This window comes from Carcharhinus amblyrhynchos, chromosome 1 (genome assembly GCF_965287045.1).
Source record: "Carcharhinus amblyrhynchos chromosome 1, sCarAmb.v2.hapA, whole genome shotgun sequence".
Taxonomy (NCBI): Eukaryota; Metazoa; Chordata; class Chondrichthyes; order Carcharhiniformes; family Carcharhinidae; genus Carcharhinus; species Carcharhinus amblyrhynchos.
In genome coordinates this window covers 64730606-64750134 of record NC_137324.1, presented here as the reverse complement: position 1 = coordinate 64750134, position 19529 = coordinate 64730606, and the positions used below count along the sequence as shown (strand labels likewise).

At 42.2% G+C, this 19529-nt stretch overlaps 1 protein-coding gene across 2 annotated transcripts in view; it reads right to left on the bottom strand.

Annotated features, from left to right (window-relative positions):
- LOC145341291 (vasculin-like) overlaps positions 1-19529 on the bottom strand; it is a 92392-nt gene that overhangs the window by 43254 nt on the left and 29609 nt on the right. For both annotated transcript variants that reach the window (XR_013886347.1, XM_080186216.1), the window contains exons 4-6: positions 14026-14149; positions 9799-10019; positions 4700-4763 (exon numbers count right to left, since the gene is read on the bottom strand). Coding sequence is in view for 1 of the 2 variants with exons in the window: in XM_080186216.1 (XP_080042342.1) it covers positions 4700-4763; positions 9799-10019; positions 14026-14149 (409 nt within the window). In the remaining variant the exon portion in view is untranslated. The remainder of the gene's footprint in view (positions 1-4699; positions 4764-9798; positions 10020-14025; positions 14150-19529) is intronic.

Here is a 19529-nt window from a genome sequence, read left to right as displayed (position 1 = left end):
GGGAGAGAGCTATCTTGGATCTCGTGCTATGTAATGAGGCAGGTAGAATTAGGGACCTTGCGGTGAAGGATTCTCTTGGGGAGAGTGATCATTGTATGGTGGAGTTTGTGGTGAAGATGGAGGAGGAGAAAGTGGGTTCCCAGACACGCGTACTTTGTTTGAATAGAGGGGAGTACGGTAGGATGAGAGAAGAATTGGCGAATGTTGACTGGGGGAGCGCGTTGGAGGGAGGGTCTGCCAAGGAGCAGTGGAGGATCTTTAAGGAGATCTTTCTTGGTGCTCAGCGGAAATTTATTCCGATGGTCAAAAAGGACAGTAGGAGGAGAGGTAATAAGCCGTGGATAACGAAGGAGGTGAAGGAAAGTGTTAAATTAAAAGCGGAGGAATTTAGAGTAGCTAAGAGTAGTGGGTGAGAAGAGGATTGGGAGAGGTTTAAATGTCAACAAAGATTGACAAAGAAGTTGATAAAGAAGGGTAGGAGAAACTATGAAGCTGGGCTAGCGCTTAATATAAAAAAGGATAGCAAGAGTTTTTATAAATATATAAAAAGGAAGAGGCTGGCTAGGGTGAACGTTGGTCCTTTAGAGGATGAGAAAGGGGACAGGGATATGGCTAAGGTATTGAATAACTTTTTTGTTTCTGTCTTCACGGAGGAGGACGTGAATAATTTGCCGGGTGTTAGCGATGGAAAGGTGGTAGGACTGGAGGGTCTTAATGACATTACTGTTACTAGAGAGGCGGTGCTCGACAGACTGGAGGGACTGATTGTGGACAAGTCCCCAGGACCGGATGGAATGCATCCGAGGGTTCTGAAAGAAATGGCGGAGGTGATAGTGGATGCCTTGGTGGTTATTTTCCAGACGTCGCTGGATTCCGGGGAAGTGCCGGATGATTGGAAAACGGCTAATGTTACGCCGTTGTTTAAGAAGGGTGCCAGGCAAAAGGCGGAGAATTATAGGCCGGTTAGTTTAACATCTGTGGTAGGTAAAATGTTAGAATCCGTCATTAAGGAGGAAATTGCGAGGCATCTTGAAGGCAATTGCTTGATAGAGCGGACGCAGCATGGTTTCATTAAAGGGAAGTCGTGTCTGACAAATTTACTGGAGTTCTATGAGGATGCGTCTAGGGCGGTGGATAGAGGAGAGCCGGTGGATGTGGTCTTTCTGGATTTTCAGAAGGCGTTTGACAAAGTACCTCACAAGAGGTTATTGCAGAAGGTCGAGGGACATGGAGTTGGGGGTAGGGTGTTAGCGTGGATAGAGGATTGGTTGTCAAATAGGAGGCAGAGTGTGGGGGTCAATGGGTGCTATTCGGATTGGCGGATGGTGACTAGTGGAGTGCCCCAGGGGTCGGTGCTGGGGCCTCAGCTTTTTACCATTTATATAGATGATCTGGAGGAGGGAACCGAGTGTAGGGTGTCGAAATTTGCTGATGACACCAAGATTGGTGGAACGGCAAATTGTGTGGAGGGTGTGGAGAGTCTGCAGAAGGATCTAGATAGGCTGGGCGAATGGGCCAGGAAATGGCAAATGGAATTTAATGTTGGCAAGTGTGAGGTGGTCCACTTTGGTAGGAAGAATGGTAGGAAGGACTATTACTTACGGGGCGAAAAACTGCAGCAGGCGACGGTGCAGAGGGACCTCGGGGTCCTTGTGCATGAGTCGCAAAAACCCAGCTTGCAGGTGCAGCAGGTGGTCAGGAAGGCAAATGGGATGCTGGCCTTCATAGCGAGGGGCATTGAATATAAAAGTAGGGAGGTCTTGCTGCAGCTGTATAGGGCATTGGTGAGGCTGCAGCTAGAGTACTGTGTGCAGTTTTGGGCGCCGCACCTGCGCAAAGATATTTTGGCCTTGGAGGGAGTGCAGAGGAGGTTTACTAGGCTGATACCGGAGTTGAGGGGGTTCAGCTATGAGGAGAGGCTGAATAAACTAGGCTTGTACTCGTTAGAGTTTAGAAGAATGAGGGGAGATCTCATTGAGACGTATAAGATGATGAATGGGATGGATAGGATAGAGGTGGAGAGACTCTTCCCGCTCAAAAAAGACAGTAGGACTAGGGGGCACAGCCTCAAGATAAAGGGGGGGCGGTTTAGAACGGAGTTGAAGAGGAACTTCTTCACTCAAAGGGTGGTGAATCTCTGGAATTCTCTGCCCGTTGAAGTGGTGGAGGCTGCCTCGCTAAATATTTTTAAGACGCGGGTTGATGGGTTTTTGATAAGAGAGGGGATTAAGGGTCATGGGGAGAGGGCGGGAAGGTGGAACTGAGCCACGACAGATCAGCCATGATCTTACTGAATGGCGGGGCAGGCTCGAAGGGCTAGATGGCCTACTCCTGCTCCTATTTCTTATGTTTTTACGTTCTTATGAAGGAGCAGCAACATTCCGAAAGCTTGTGCTACCAAACAAACCTGTTGAATTTTAACCTAGTGATGAGACTTCTTACTGTGCTTACCCCAGCCCAAGGCTGGCATCTCCACATCATGGTTCACATGGAGGCCAGAGCAGATTTCTTGATTTACTTTCATGGTGTTATGTTGGCCCACAGGGAATCATCAATAGATCTCCTCTTGGGCCACGTAGAATATGAACTCCCCTATTAGGTGTGTGGAGGCTTGCCCAATAGGGAAGGAGCAGCTTGCGGTTTAAAACCAGCCAGCTCCACTCAGTCCAGCAGACAAAAACTTGGGGCTGACCTGCACTCTGTAACCACTGAACAACATTTTGAACATACTATAAATAAAGGACGATGGGTGATGGAAGACTGGCCTTCGTAAAATTATTACGTGTGGACACCAGTGAGATTATTTTTATTTGCATTTAAATTCCACCAGCTTCCATGCCTGCAGGGACTTAGCCTGGACCTCAGTCCAGAGGCATCACCATTATAATCATAGAATCCTGATTGGGCTGAATGGCATCATCCTGCACTATGAGCCTGCACTGACAACAAGCCCTCCCCATGGGCGCCGCACCTGCGCAAGGATATTTTAGCCCTGGAGGGAGTGCAGAGGAGGTTTACTAGGCTGATACCGGAGTTGAGGGGATTGAGCTATGAGGAGAGGCTGAATAAACTGGGCTTGTACTCGTTAGAGTTTAGAAGAATGAGGGGAGATCTCATTGAGACGTACAAGATGATGAATGGGATGGATAGGATAGAGGTGGAGAGACTCTTCCCACTCAAAAAAGACAGTAGGACTAGGGGGCACAGCCTCAAGATAAAGGGGAGGCGGTTTAGAACGGAGTTGAGGAGGAACTTCTTCACTCAAAAGGGTGGTGAATCTCTGGAATTCTCTGCCCGTTGAAGTGGTGGAGGCTGCCTCGCTAAATATTTTTAAGAAGCGGGTTGATGGGTTCTTGATAAGAGAGGGGATTAAGGGTTATGGGGAGAGGGCGGGAAAGTGGAACTGAGCCACAACAGATCAGCCATGATCTTATTGAATGGCGGGGCAGGCTCGAAGGGCTAGATGGCCTACTCCTGCTCCTATTTCTTATGTTCTTATGTTCTTATGTTCTTATAACTCCAACTATTTACCCTGCTAATCCTTCTGACACCAAGGGGCAATTTAACATGGCCGGTCTGCCTCACCTGTACATCTTTGGAATGTGGGAGGAAACCAGAGTAACTGGAGGAAAACCCATGCAGATACAGGGAGAAAGTGCAAACTCCACACAGACATGACCCAAGGCAGGAACTGAACTCAGGTCCCTGGCACTGTGAGGCAGCAGGGCTAACCACTGTGCCACCATAACGTCCATAAAATGTCACCATCTGTACCAAAGAAGTGGTTACTATTCCAGCTATACTACCTCATTGCAAATTCTGATAAAATGTCCAAACTTGAATGCTCATTTCTCTGTCCATAGATGCTGCGAGGTCAATTGAACTTTTCCAGCATTTTGTTTTTATTTTAACATTTGCAATTGTCAGTTTCAGTAGTTTTTACTGTTGAATGAAAAATGTCCATTCACTTCCCCTAAACAGTGCAAGGTGGGACCCGGTTTTAACATTCATCTACCATACTGCAGCCTTGTAGCCAGCTGAAACTCTAGCCAACATTATTGGCTCTTAAAAATCTGACAATTCAGGCCTATTTACATTTTAGAATTTATATAGTGCCTTTAATGACCACCGGAATTCCCAAAGCACTCCACAGCCAACTAAATACTTTTATGAAATGCAATCACTTTTCATTGAAAATGTGGTAGTCAATTTATGCACAGCGACTCACAGTGTGATAGATTATCAGTTTTTGAAATGATAAATATTGGTATGAACATCAGGAACAACTCCCTTGTTCTCACCTAAAATAGTACCATGAGATCTTTCACATTGTAGATAGGGTCTCAATGTTAGTTCTACCAGCACCAGGCAGTGCAGCATTCCCACTGTACTGCACTCGTGTTCTCAAAGGTTGTCAAGTCCTGGAGTGAGCCTCAAACCCACAATCTTCTGAATTTCACAGTAAACTATTAAGTTTGAATTTTATGGACTGGTTTTTAGCTATTGCCCCACTGGTAAATGATTCAGAACACCAAGACCAGTAAAAGCAGTAACTTCAAATAACTTCCCGCAAGAATTCCTGGTGTATTTATACAGCTTAAAAGACTTGGACATCCCCAACCCTACATCAGTATTTATAGTTAAACTCTGCACTGGTTATAAATTGCAGTTAATAACTAAGAATTAGTTAGTAACTCACCCCACACTCCTGCTATGGATTTGTTCTTGCCGAGTTCTTTTTTAGACTCAGGATTAAGTGATGGCTAGGAGAAAGGAAAGCATGAACTATATGAACAAGGAAAGTGCTTGCAAACATTTTTTTTCAGAATTACAGCCTAGGTTACTGAAAAATAACTGGAAACTTAAACTACTCAAATAATAGTTAGCCATTCAAAAGAAAAGTAGGCCTCACTGACAATGCTCTTTGATTCATACAACTGAAGAGTGGATAATGTAACTTTTTTCTTACCAATGTTAATGCTGCTTTTTGCTCATCTAACAGAAGTGGAAGAGAGAGTGCAAGTGTGTAAGTAGGTGAGGGGGACAGGGAACAAGGTAGATACTCTCACTAAAGCTATTGCCTTCCCTTTCACTCAACACACATGCAAAAGCAAGAATCTTCTCGCAGGCATCCTGGGGAAATTAGGGAAATTTGTAGGTGGGAGGGGAATCTACATTTGATGTTCATTCCAAACAAATAATCTTGTTTTATGCTCTTCTTCCAGAGTCATCTTGCATCACTGCCTGACAGGTAGTCAGCTTGAGGGTCATCAGCTTTCAGGTCTTCAAATTAGCGTTTTCCAAAAGCCACCTGAATTAACTGAATAACCAGTATACATTTGCTGCTAATTGATTGCTGAGTTTGACTTGGCAGCATAACTGGTAACTTGCCCTCAGGAAAATAATCTCAGATTTGCCACAAAATTCACAATGTTAATTTAATGCAGCAGCTCCCTCAATTTCCAGCAAACTTACAGAAGCTTCCACAAACAATTGCCAATTGTTCAGATATCAGTTTTACAATTTGCTCCTGCACACTCTAGAACTGTGCCATTAAATCTATACTGCCTCCTCTTGTCATTTCAGCCAGAATGCATCACCTCACATTTTTCTGTATTACATTTCATCTGCCACTTGTCTACCCATTCAACTGGCCTATGTCTTCAAAGAATCATACAGCATGGAACAGGCCCTTCAGTCCATCAAGTCTGCACCGACACATGAGAAACACCTGACCTCTCACCTAATCCCATTTTTCACAAAGGGTCGTGGGGGCATGGAATGCGCTACCAAGTAAGGTGGTGGAGGCAGGCACGCTGGACTTGTTTAAGGTTTACTTAGATAGGCACATGAGTGAAACAGGGATGGAGCGTTATAGGAGACGGTTTTAAAAAGGATCAGAGCCTTGGGACGATACTGGAAATGTAATACTACGTGTTAATGTTTTGTCTCCTTTAATCCGCAGGTGTGTCAGTCCACCTTGTCGTCAAACGAGGGGCATGCACACAGTGGGTCGTGCATGGGCTGCTCTTGCATGTTTCGAGAGTGGCCTAGTACTTTGCGTCGTTGTGTGCACTTAAACTTGGACCAGCAGATGGGCACCACAACAGCTCAGTGACTATCACTGCTAGCTGTGCAGATACATGGATTTGGGCCAGTGTCTGTGGGAGTTTGCGCATTCTCCCTGTGGTTGCGTGGGTTTCCTCCGGGTGCTCCGGTTTCCTCCCACACCCCAGAGATGTGCTCTTAAGCCGACTGGTGTACCAAATTGACCCTACACTATTCTCCCCTGAATCTGGTTACAATAGGGGTACCAGTTGCATACACACAGGGCAAGGTAGGTGTAGGAAAATGCTTTGTTAAGATGGTGGTGTGGGCTCGTTGGGCCGAAGGGCCTGTTTCCCATGTTTCTTTCTAGCACTTGGCCCATGGCCAATCATATAATGTGCCAAGTGCTCATCCAGGTACTTTTTAAAAGGGTGTGAGACAACTCGCCTCTACCACCCTCTTAGGCAGCACATTCCAGATCATCAACACCTTCTGAATATCAATGTTTCTCTTCACATCCCCCCCATAACCTCCTGCCCTCCCCCACCCCACCCACCCACAACTGACCCTTCCAACTAAAGGGAACAGCTGCTCTTTTTCCACACCTCGATCAGGTTGCCCCTCAGTCTTCTCTGCTCCAATGAAAAGAACCCAAGCCTATCCAGCCTCTCCATTATTTTAACGTTCCATCCCAGGCAACATCCTGGTAAATCTCCTCTGCAATCCCTCCAGTGCAATCACATCCTTCCTACAATGAGGCAACCAGAATTGCACACAGTACTCTAGCTGTGGCCTCACCAAGATTTTATATAATATTCTATATATTGTTAAAAGCAAGTGTTCCATATGCCTTTTCACCACTTTACTAACATGCCCTTCTGTTTTCAGGGATCTGTGGACAAGCATGCCAAGATTCCTTTGTTTCACAGAACTTCTCGTCATGCAGTTCATTGAATACTTCAAAGTGTATTGCCTCTCACTTTGAGTTAAATTCCACCTGCCATTTATCTGCCAATTTGACCATCATGTCTATATCTCCTTGTAAGCCCAGGGCCCTCAGCCTCACTGTTAAACACCCATCCAATTTTGTCATCTGCAAATGTACTAATTCTATCCACCATATTGTCATCTATGTCATTTACGTGAAAGACAAATAACTGGGGGGGGGAGGGGGGGAAATCTAGCACAGATTCCAGTGATATGCCACTGGACAACTGGTTCCAGTCACTAAAACAACTTGTCATCCACAACTGAGCCAATTTTGAATTCACTTTATCAAAATACCATATATCCCATGTGCATTTGTGTTCTTCATAACTCTTCCTTGGGGACCTTGTCAAAGGCTTAGCTAAAAGAATAAGTGACAAGTATTGACCTTCTCCAACATGGAGTCTGATCATATCCTCTTGGTGTTCAATGACATTAATGATTTCAGAAACACCCACTCACTTTCTGGGGTTCACAGTCACCAGAAATGCAGCTGCAACAGCCACATAACAAGCGTAGTTGCTAAAACAAGTCAAAAGATGCATATTTTCAGTAACTCACCTCTTGACTCCCCAAAACCTTGCCACTGCATACAAATCAAGAATGTGATGGATTACTTCCACTTGCCTGGATGCATGGAACCAGCAACAATATTTATGCTCTACGTTATCCACAATAAAGCAGCCCAATTAATTACAATTCATCCACTAGCTGGAACACAATTCCTGTCACCATCAGCAGTCCATGAATAATACATACATGATATACTGCATGCACTGCAGCACTCGCCAAGGTTGCTTGAACAGCACTGCACATACTCAAGCTAGTGGACAAGGGCAGCACGTACCCAAGAGAAACTTCTGAGTACCATCCTGGCTTGGACATACATCACTGTTTCTCCATCTGATCTGGAAAGTACTGGCACTCACTACCTAAAAGCATTGTGAGAGCACCTTCAGCACGTGGACTGAAGCAGTTGAAAAGAAGCAACATATCATGATCTTCGAGGACAAGTAGGCCTCATCACTGTGGCATCTGCCTCTGCTAAAATGGAATATAAAGTGCCCCTTGAAACAAAACATTCTTTTATGGCCATACACTACCACAAAGTTGTGAGTTCGGTGCTGACCTAGGGAGATTCATGAGGTCATGTCATGATGAAGTCAAAAATAAAAGGCAGGTTAACTTTCATAACACGTTTAAATCAAAATACAGTCATACATTACATTTAGTTGCTCAGATTGCTTGGCATTTCTAATTCATATTAGAGTGGCTAAACTCACTTAGTTGGATAAAATACCATTTTAGCATGATTTTCTGATTTGCACTTGTATGCCTTGAACCATCATAAAATAATATGCCCTTTTTGTGCTGACTCAGTTGTCCACGGTAAATAACTTAAGTTATCTTTACTTCCTCTGAACTACTTACTTACAGTCAAATAAAGTCAGTGGAAAGCTTCTCCTTACTTTAGGTGCCCTGACATAAGTGGGTACCTTACTTCCTTGCCTGTCTAACTCGTCATTTTTTTTTTTTAAATTCATCTATACTGTGTTCATTTCTATCACGTTTGGGAACTGTGATAAATAGCAATACATTACAGAAGTTAGACACATTTTAGTAGCTTAAGCCTATTCAAATATATTATTTTCTCTTGTTGCTATAATGGATCGGGGCAAGAAATGAGGAAAGAACACCAGATCAGTAGGGTCTCAAGGCACAAAATTCAAACAAGACGGCTCCCTTAGGTGCTCTTGCCTCAATTTGAACAAGACAGCTCATCTTGCTCACTGAATTAGTAAGGATCATCCTCACAGAATGGTAACCAATGCAAAACTTTGAATAACATTTATACGCTGAGGTTATTTACAAGGATTTAAAATATGAAGGTGGGCTCCCTCAAATTTAAATCTCAATATTCTTCAAAGACATGTCTAATACTGATCAGATTGATTCTTTTGTTTTTAACTTGCACTCAGTCATTTGTTTTAAATTATTGGCTTCTGTCCAATAGGAGGAATTGTCAGCTTTGTATACCTGGTTGGGAAATGCACCAGCAAGGCATACAGATCATTCAGTGCACAATTTAAAATACTGACCAGAAAATAGTGGACAACATGCACCCAAGTTGTGACACGTGCATTCGTGTGAAAAGATCACCACCAGGAGCACAAACTAAAAATTATTCCTAATACTAGCCTGTTTTTCCTGCCAACAATAGATAAACAGTTGGAGAATCAAAAATGCGCTTTCTTTAAAAAGATAAACAAAATAAAGCAACTTAAATTTAAAAATTGTAGAATTTAAAGCATTACAGATTACATTTGTGAAACGGCTTCCAAACATATACCGAACATCTTAAATCATATGGCGCTGACTTAGTGTACAACTCTAATAAATAAACTTGAACTTTACTTTATGTCTAGTCACAAGTAAGGTTACATTAATACTGGAATGAAGTTACTATGAAATTACCCTGCTCACCACATTCCAGCGCCTGTTTGGGTTAATGCACCTAATCAGCACGTCTTTCAGAATGTGGGAGGAAACCGGAGCACCCAGAGGAAACCCATGCAGACACAGGGAGAAGGTGCAAACTCCACACAGCGAATTGAACCCAGATATCTAGTGCTGTGAGGCAGCAGTGCTAACCACTGCGCCACCCACATAACATGTGCCAGATTGTTTAATGGATTTACAACCAAAATTAAAAAAGCATTAACATTAACCTTAGTTGAAGATCGACTTGCAAAATCAACTTACAAAATCTTCAGCCTCAAACTGCTTCGATTTCTCCTTTTCTTCCTTTTTCCCATTTTCATCTTCTGTTAAATTATTCTCATGCAATGCTGGAGCTTTTCCTCCATGAAAAGTGCCACTTCGAGGACGAGGATTTCCTCCATGGTAGCCACTTCGTGGATTTACAGTTTCCGTGCCCCGTCCTTGTGACCGCCAACCATTCTTCTCTTTTCTCCCGAAGTTTCCTGTAAACCAAACATTTTTTATTCCCAATCTGCAAACAGCATTGAACCAAGTAATACATTTGTTTGACAATCTTACCTAAAAAAGGAGAATCACACAATAAAAGCCTTTATTGTGACATGTGCATTTGTATGAAAAGATCATTCGTTACCCCAAAGTACGGTGGATGCCGGGACAGTGAGTAAATTTGAGGAGTTACAGATTTTTATTTGGTAGTGGGTTGAAGGATTATGGAGAAGGCAGGAAAATGGGGATGAGGAGCATATCAGCCATGATTGAATGGCAAAGCAGACTTGATGGGCTGAATAGCCTAATTCTGAATCCAATATCTTATGAACTTATTTTCAACACATTCTCAAATTTGATGCAAATTTTTAGATCAATTAAAAGGTATCTTATATGGCAGAATCAGATGCATGATTACAAGCTAAATCTTTGGGCCAAACAGAAGAAAACTGGATCAATTCTGATTGAACAGAGTGGCTGGGCATGGCTTGTGGTAGAAACAAAACATCAAATCAAGTTTACCAAAGGTCTCGGATAATGAAGAAATTGAGGTATGCTATACAAACTTTATTAACAAGAACATCTTGTATTTTTGTAAGCAATTTTAAACATACAAAAAGATGTCCTAAGGTCCTTCACAGAACAGCTCTCACAAAATAATTGTCACTGAGCCAGATAAGTAGATTTTAAGGCAGATAGTCAAGAGCTTGGTCAAAGAACATCTTAAAGGAGGAATGAGGGGTACAGAGGCAGAGAAGTTTAGCAACAGAATTCCAGAGCTTGGGTTTTGATAGCTGCATGCACAGGCAGTGGTGGGGCAATTAAAATCATGGATGCTATCAAATAGCTAGAAGGAGGAGCCCAGATCTCAAGATTTCAGGGAACAATAATTTCAAGCTCAGGACTTTGCTCACAAGGGGTCAGCATAGGTCAGCAAACACAAGGAAGAGTGAATGGGACTTGTTGCAAAAACATGAGAATATTCAAAATCCACATCACAATAATAGGTCTTCTGCATGAATCACAGAAAGGTAACATGTAGGTACAGCAATTGATTGCTACTTTTGGGAATGTTTCAGTGCAGTCTTATTTAGTGCATCCAACATAATTTTATGAAAGGGAAATTCAGTTAGCCAAATTTGCCACTTTTTTTAATGATGTAACTGGTAACGTAGAGAAGAGGGAACCATCAGATGTAGTACATTTTAGATTTTCAATAAGCATTCAAAAAACACCAGACAAGGAGTTGGCACACAAAAGTAAATTAATGAGATTTAAGATAGATTAGCATGGATTGAGGAGGGATTAACAGACAGAGAACTCAAGAATAAACAGAACATTTTGATCGTAACTGGCACGAAGTCACAAGGATTGGTGCTCGGGACTCAGTTATTTACAACTTGCATCAATGGCCTAAACAAGGAGGCTAAATATAAGGTAGCCAGGTCAGTTGTGATGAGGATGCAAAGAGACTGAAAATGAAAATACAGCAGTTAAGCGAATGGGCAATAAAGTGGCAGATGGATTAAGTAATACGAGATAGAGTTGAATTTGAAAGGAAACAACAAGTTGGTACTCAGAGGTATTTGGGAGGTTTTTATATACAAAATACAGAAAATCAGCATGAGGCTAGCACGTTACCCTTTACTGCAAGGGAGTTGGAGAGAGAAAGTCTTGCTGCAATTATCTAAGACATTGATTGCATACAGTTTTTATCTTATCCAAAAAACAAGAAGCTTGGCTAAAACAGGACAGCAACCAAGTTCACTAGATTGACTCCTGGGTTAAGAAGACTGTCATTTGAGTCAAGAATCAGTGTAATATTTGTTAGAACTCTTTGTAATTTAAAAGAATGAGACGTGATTTGAGAGGTGAAAGATGATGGGCAGATGCTGAGTGGCTGCTTCCCATGGCTGAAGTGTAGAACTAGGGGTCAGTCATTATGAACAGAGATAAATAGAAACTTCTACAATCAAGAGGATTGCGGATCTTTAGAATTCTCCACCTTTGAGGGCATGGCTACTTGCCCATTGGATATTTTTAAGGCTGAGATCAACACACTATTGGACTGTTAAAGGACTCGAGAGATATGGGAATAGAGCAGTAAAGTGAAGTGGAGTTTAGGTGGAAGGTGAACAATGATTTTATTGAAAGGCAGAATGGGCTCAAGGAGCCACTTGGCCTATTCCTGCTCTTATGTTCTTAATCCAGTTTTGTATTTGGGTCTTTAACTACTCAGAACAAACACAAAAGGATGTAGAGAACAATTAAAATCAATTCTCTCTCATTAGCTTCACCCAATTTTAATGTAGGATATGAAACTACATTGATGATACCTGTGGGATATGATTTACAATACAATGAATGAGTTGAGCAGTTAATTTAGAGGTTGGAGTACATCATTTACCTATGCAAATATACAAAATACTCATTGTGACAAAAGCTAATCTGCCAGTTGAACAGATCCAACATACACTACTAATGTTTAAATATACCAAGTAATGAGAAATAAAGACAACGGACTTCACAGCAAATTAATTTGATATCAAATGTGTTAAAATGTTAACAGGTAATAAGTCATAAGTTTCACCTAATTGGTTTGACAAATTAGCCTTGATTTAATGCACTCACTTTTGACTTTTTGTGCTGAATAAGCTCTCTTTATCAAGTCCTAATATTGCCTGGATTTTCTTAACTACATTACAAGAAATAAATTACAAAATGAACTGAATATTCCAAATGAGTGACTGAGACTCAAACACTGTTACATTAATACATTATTTCTAATATTCAGAGTCAAGTACATTACTTTCATTTCAACGTATTTGCCATTTGCTACAAGTTACGAATACCAAGTTCAAACTTCATGCTAATATTTTAGGGATAATGCTTAATTCTGGGAAGATTCAAATTTACCTGTAGAAAATGGAATAAAGAAAACTAAAACAACTTGAAATCTATTATGCTCAAATGGTTGGGGCCAAGTTGACTTAAAGGGTGAACAGCTGGAAAGGCAAGAATCATAAAACAGCAGCTGGGCTTACTAAGCTTGGGGCATGAAGTCCACAGTGCTTATAAAGAGCAGTCCAGAGATAGTTTCTTTTGGGAGTTGGAGCTAAGTCCGTTAAAAGCATTCAGGGACCTTTGAAAGGTTACATCATCGTGGAGATGGATGAAGTGTAAGGCAGTTCAATGATGTCAATTTATCTGTGTCCTTGCTGGAAGAGGGGATCAGTTGCAGTTGTAATTCACAGAGCTGCTGTCAGGAAGGCTTCAGGAAGTCAGGTCTCAGAAGACCAGCTGAAAATGTAGTGGAAGGTCACTGGTTCTGTGATGGAGCGTTAGGGTTCAGTGGAGGCCACTTATAGCTCAGTTTAACTGGGAGAATGGAATGCAGAGAAACCCTGTGCAGTGCTAACTTATCAGATGTAGCATTCTGCTGAAGAGATGGAATTGCGCCAGTAACTGGAGGCAGCTTTGTGAATCCCTTGGATTGCCGTCTTAGGAGAAGAGATTGAACCACCATGATGTGAGCAGTCACTGAGGCAGTCCAAGACAGTGGTTTTTAAGGGAATTCAGTGACTAGATCTCCTAAATAGGAGCTGAAATCTTTCGTTAACAATGTATTGGGACTGACAGTGGTCATGATCATCTGGGTGGGTTGCTGAGTAATCCATGGAATCTATTTTGATGACATCTGTCACAGTGTGCAATGCAGTGTGTTGAAGCTCAGCTTGCCTGTTAATTTGCATTTGCCTCATATTAAGTCTGAATGTTAGAGTATAAGACGAATATGTAGATTGTCTAACTTTTTTGACTTTGCACAGTAAAGTTTATTTTGTTTAAAATTAGAATCTTGTGGCTTTATTCACTCAGTAATGAGCTAGGATTTCAAACTTCATCTACTTTGAATAAAGTTACTGGTCCCAAACCAGATTGTAACAACCTCTGAACACACTTGTAATTTTCTCACCACACTTATTAGTTGATGAATTAACACACCTCCACCAGAACGAGTCCCAGAAGACTCCAAGCTATCTGATGAGTTGTGTCGCCTGCGATTCACATCGTAACGATTCTCTGGTCGGATCAAAGTTTCAGGATTCTTTTCAACACTGAGTGACTGCTACAATAAAAAGATGAAATTCAAATCAAATATTAGCAATTACAGTAAATTATCTGAATGTCTCTTATACGGCACCACATCCCATCTTTTACAAAATACTTCATACGCAATTAATGACTAGGAGAGATAATTTGTTCTGTCAACAGAATAATCATTTTGGGCACAAAAAAACCAAACAGCAATGAGATGACCATTATTTGTTTTCAGTAGCACTGGTTTACAGTAGAACCAAAAAAATGCAAGAGGTGCCTCGACTAAACATCCAACTGAATGAATAGCATCATGGATGCTGCAGTTCTTCTGTACGTCCTGGAGTTTAACTTGGATCTATCATTTTATGATTCAGAAATACCAATGTTTCCAACTAAGTCAAGCTGATTCTGCAAGTCAAGTTTCACTTGCACCTATAAACAGATAAGCACTTCCCATCCAGTCCCAATGAGAGTTCATTTGAACTTGATCACTTGGCAATTCAACAAGTTAATCACTGCTAATCCTGTCATCTATTGTCCTTTTGCAGAAAAGCTGAATATAGAGCAAGGCATAATACAGCAACTGACTTGAAAAAGTCAAAAGAACTGTAAGAATAAGTTTGAGTCACAATTAAATCACAGCTTAAACAGCATGATATATTATCTATTTTGATATATTATCAGTGACTAGATTTATTAAGCTTACCAGTGAATGCAAATACTAAAAAAGAACAGGAAGGATTGTTTGATATCATAGGCCTTCACTTTCTAGGTCACCAGCCTAGCACTGCTAGTTTCCTTAAAAAGGAGATTTAGAGAGAATGTACTGATTATATTCTTATCAAATTGAGTACAGCATTTGGGATGGTGGATCTCAAGTTCTTACTTAATCTAATATACATACGAGGTGCAGATGCGACTCCATATACACAACAGGTGAATTAACAGTGTTGATGTGTTCAAGTTCATAATTACACTCCAGTATTGTTGCCACAGTCTACTAAAATAGCACCCCTTGAGGAATGACTCAATCTACCAGGGAAAAGTACAATGGCTTAGATAATAGGATATCTTTATACCTCCTAGGAAACAATCAGACAACAGCACACGAGGGCACGAGAAAAATGGGAAGAGATCAAGACAGAGAGAAAAGTGGTCATCTGGTAACGCAGTTCAAAAATCCACTGCCTTACATCAGTGACATTCTTCAGTCTTCCCCACTTTACCAAATTATCAAATTAGTTCCCCAACATCTGAATGAAATACCACAGTAAGCATTTAATTTAGACTAGTTTGCATTATCATAATGTTAACTTAGGTCAGACTGCATCAGAGCCTTTAGTATTTAATTTTTTTTTAAATCCCAAACATTTACCCAGAAGTGTAATTAAATACAAATTAACATCAAATCCAAAAGGAGCAGTAGGAAGGCTTGCTCACAGAGTTGGGAATATACTGTTACTAGAGAGGCGGTGCTCGACAGACTGGAGGGGCTGATTGTGGACAAGTCCCCAGGACCGGATGGAATGCATCCAAGGGTTCTGAAAGAAATGGCGGAGGTGATAGTGGATGCCTTGGTGGTTATTTTCCAGACGTCGCTGGATTCCAGGGAAGTGCCGGATGATTGGAAAACGGCTAATGTTACGCCGTTGTTTAAGAAGGGTGCCAGGCAAAAGGCGGGGAATTATAGGCCGGTTAGTTTAACGTCTGTGGTAGGTAAAATGTTAGAATCTGTCATTAAGGAGGAAATTGCGAGGCATCTTGAAGGCAATTGCTTGATAGAGCGGACGCAGCATGGTTTCATTAAAGGGAAGTCGTGTCTGACAAATTTGCTGGAGTTCTATGAGGATGTGTCTAGGGCGGTGGATAGAGGAGAGCCGGTGGATGTGGTCTTTCTAGATTTTCAGAAGGCGTTTGACAAAGTACCTCACAAGAGGTTATTGCAGAAGGTCGAGGGACATGGAGTTGGGGGTAGGGTGTTAGCGTGGATAGAGGATTGGTTGTCAAATAGGAGACAGAGAGGGGGGTCAACGGGTGCTATTCGGATTGGCGGATGGTGACTAGTGGAGTGCCCCAGGGGTCGGTGCCGGGGCCTCAGCTTTTTACCATTTATATAGATGATCTGGAGGAGGGAACCGAGTGTAGGGTGTCGAAATTTGCTGATGACACCAAGATTGGGGGAACGGCAAATTGTGCAGAGGGTGTGGAGAGTCTGCAGCAGGATCTAGATAGGCTGGGCGAATGGGCCAGGAAATGGCAAATGGAATTTAATGTTGGCAAGTGTGAGGTGGTCCACTTTGGTAGGAAGAATGGTAGGAAGGACTATTACTTACGGGGCGAAAAACTGCAGCAGGCGGCGGTGCAGAGGGACCTCGGGGTCCTTGTGCATGAGTCGCAAAAACCCAGCTTGCAGGTGCAGCAGGTGGTCAGGAAGGCAAATGGGATGCTGGCCTTCATAGCGAGGGGGATTGAATATAAAAGTAGGGAGGTCTTGCTGCAGCTGTATAGGGCATTGGTGAGGCCGCAGCTGGAGTACTGTGTGCAGTTTTGGGCGCCGCACCTGCGCAAAGATATTTTGGCCTTGGAGGGAGTGCAGAGGAGGTTTACTAGGCTGATACCGGAGTTGAGGGGGTTCAGCTATGAGGAGAGGCTGAATAAACTAGGCTTGTACTCGTTGGAGTTTAGAAGAATGAGGGGAGATCTCATTGAGACGTATAAGATGATGAATGGGATGGATAGGATAGAGGTGGAGAGACTCTTCCCGCTCAAAAAAGACAGTAGGACTAGGGGGCACAGCCTCAAGATAAAAGGGGGGGCGGTTTAGAACGGAGTTGAGGAGGAACTTCTTCACTCAAAAGGTGGTGAATCTCTGGAATTCTCTGCCCGTTGAAGCGGTGGAGGCTGCCTCACTAAATATTTAAGACGCGGGTTGATGGGTTTTTGATGAGAGGGGATTAAGGGTTATGGGGAGAGGGCGGGAAAGTGGAACTGAGCAGTGACAGGTCAGCCATGATCTTATTGAATGGCGGGGCAGGCTCGAAGGGCTGGATGGCCTACTCCTGCTCCTATTTCTTATGTTCTTATAAAGGAAAATCCCTAAAGAAAGGTGGAAATTTAAAATGGGATTACCAGAGTATAGCCTAGATGGCTGACAATTGTGGGGCGAAAGAGAGAGAGATATACAAGAGGCCAGAATTGGAGAAACAAAGGGACACAGGGCTGGGAAACAAAAAGCAAATCTATAAAAGAATTTTGACATGGACGTAAATATTAAAATCAAAAAACTTAGGGGGACTGGCAGCAAGGCAAGACCCTTCGTAGGTCAGAAGGATACAAGTGACCAGTGAGAAGAATGATACAGGAGTTTTGAACGAGCTGAAGTTTATGGAAAATGAAGAAGCTAAAGTTGTGGATGAGGGTTGCAGCCACAGATTGACTGTTACTAGGTGGAAGCAGGTTATCCTTGTGATGGTGAAGACATGACCTCAGGGTCTCAGCTTCTGGTTATGAATATCAACTAACGAGGAAGATGGGGTTTTTGGTAGGAGCTGCAAAATTCAATTGTTTGTTTTTCCAAAGTTTGAGTGGAAAAAATTGTTAGCTTTGCAGGATTGAGTGCTTGATCACACAGAGGAGTGGAGAGGTCTCGAAAGGTAGTAAAAGGGATGAGGCCGAGTTATGTCACTGTACACATGGAATCAAATGTCACGTTTAAAGATAAAGTCACTGTTGGTGCAGGTGGTGGCGATAGATCCTTGCAGTGCTTCAGATGCAACTGTGCGGGAGGTTGGATAGAAACCATTGCTGGAAATGCAATGGAATTCAGGGAAGGAAATCAAAGTGAGCAACAGGATAGAGGGATAAAAGTAATTTGACCGAGTGTGTCAAAATTTCAAGGCAAAACTAAAAGGGTGGTGCATGACAATCACAGCAATTATCGTGTGATTTAGAACTAAATAGGTGCTGGAGTAGGCTATGTAGTCCATTCAACTTGCTCCACCATTCAACAATATCCAGGCTGTTTCAGTGGGTTGACCTTTTGAGAAGGCTGCTCTGACATCTGCATTGGTGACCACAGATACCAGGTTCATCCAGCACTTCCAGGGTGGAGGGCATGCTCTTGCTGACCAAGGACGCCAATCGGTAAAGCAGTGTTTGGGGATTACAGATAGAATAAATGAGAACAGGTGCCTACTCTGGTTGTAGCTGTTAGCTGGTGGCTTACCTATGGGCTGGTTTCAGCATTTGTGCAGGTTAAAAATATAAATTTAAGTTTACTAATGTGGGCTGGATTGTGCTTTGTTTAAAGTCACTCATTATTATAGATTTGCCATTTGTGTTTTTCTCCTAATTTCAAAAACAACAGCTGGGTTTTCCAAAAGGCAAGCCATCACAAATGCCAGACATTGTTGGAGGAGTTCATGGAAGCATCCTTGTCTCAATCATTTTCAGCCACTTGCATGATTGTCATTACATCAGAATGTTGAGTGGAGACATGAAATAGCATTGGTGCAGTATTAAATTGCATTACTAACTCCTTTGTCAATACTTCGGCCCACGTCAAACTACAGCAAAACTTGGATAATGATAACTGCGAGCTAAACTTTATGCTGAGTGGCAAGTAATGATTATCTTGACAAGAGAAAGCCCAGCCATCAACCACTAACCTTCAACAATCTCCCACCATCAAAACAATATCATCCCCATCCCCCCATTCCCTGGCAGAAGGGGCACGTATTAGTCACTACGTCATGTACTGAGTCAAGGAGATTGTGACAAAGAGGCTTTTAAGTGTACACTACCACTTCAAATTGATTACTGCAGACTTGACTTGTGCTGGAACTGAACACATTTTCACATTTCAGACTGAAGTTTAAAGAAAGTTTCAGCAACTTCAGCCACCTACTGTGAAAGTTAGCTCATACCACCCACACAGAAAAATAGCTTTGAAATATCGCATGTCAAAGCATCAAGTGATAATATTTCTTCCATTTGGCTAGAAAATTGTCCTTGCTCTAGAAGCTGCTTACAGGCACTGAAAAAGCAGAGTTATTGGCGGATTCACCAGGAGGGATGGGGTTGTTGCAGAAAATGCTGGTTACATCAGATACTAATCTAGTCTTAGTATTACAAGAATTAGAAAAGTAATACAACTCTTAAATTTTGATGTTGGCAATTAAGAATATTAGATCTTTAGCAAATTCGTTCTAATTTCTTGCTATTGCTTACTGTTTACCTTTTAAGCTTGATTCATAGACTATGGCCTAAGCCACAAAGTTGTACAGTGATTATTCCGTTGTTTGAAGATGGAGATATGAGAGAGAGCGTGTCTGTCATTTTAAGCAAGTCATACGAGCAAAGGTTGTTCTGCTTAATCCTGGGCAATGCCAAATGACCATTGTAAAGCC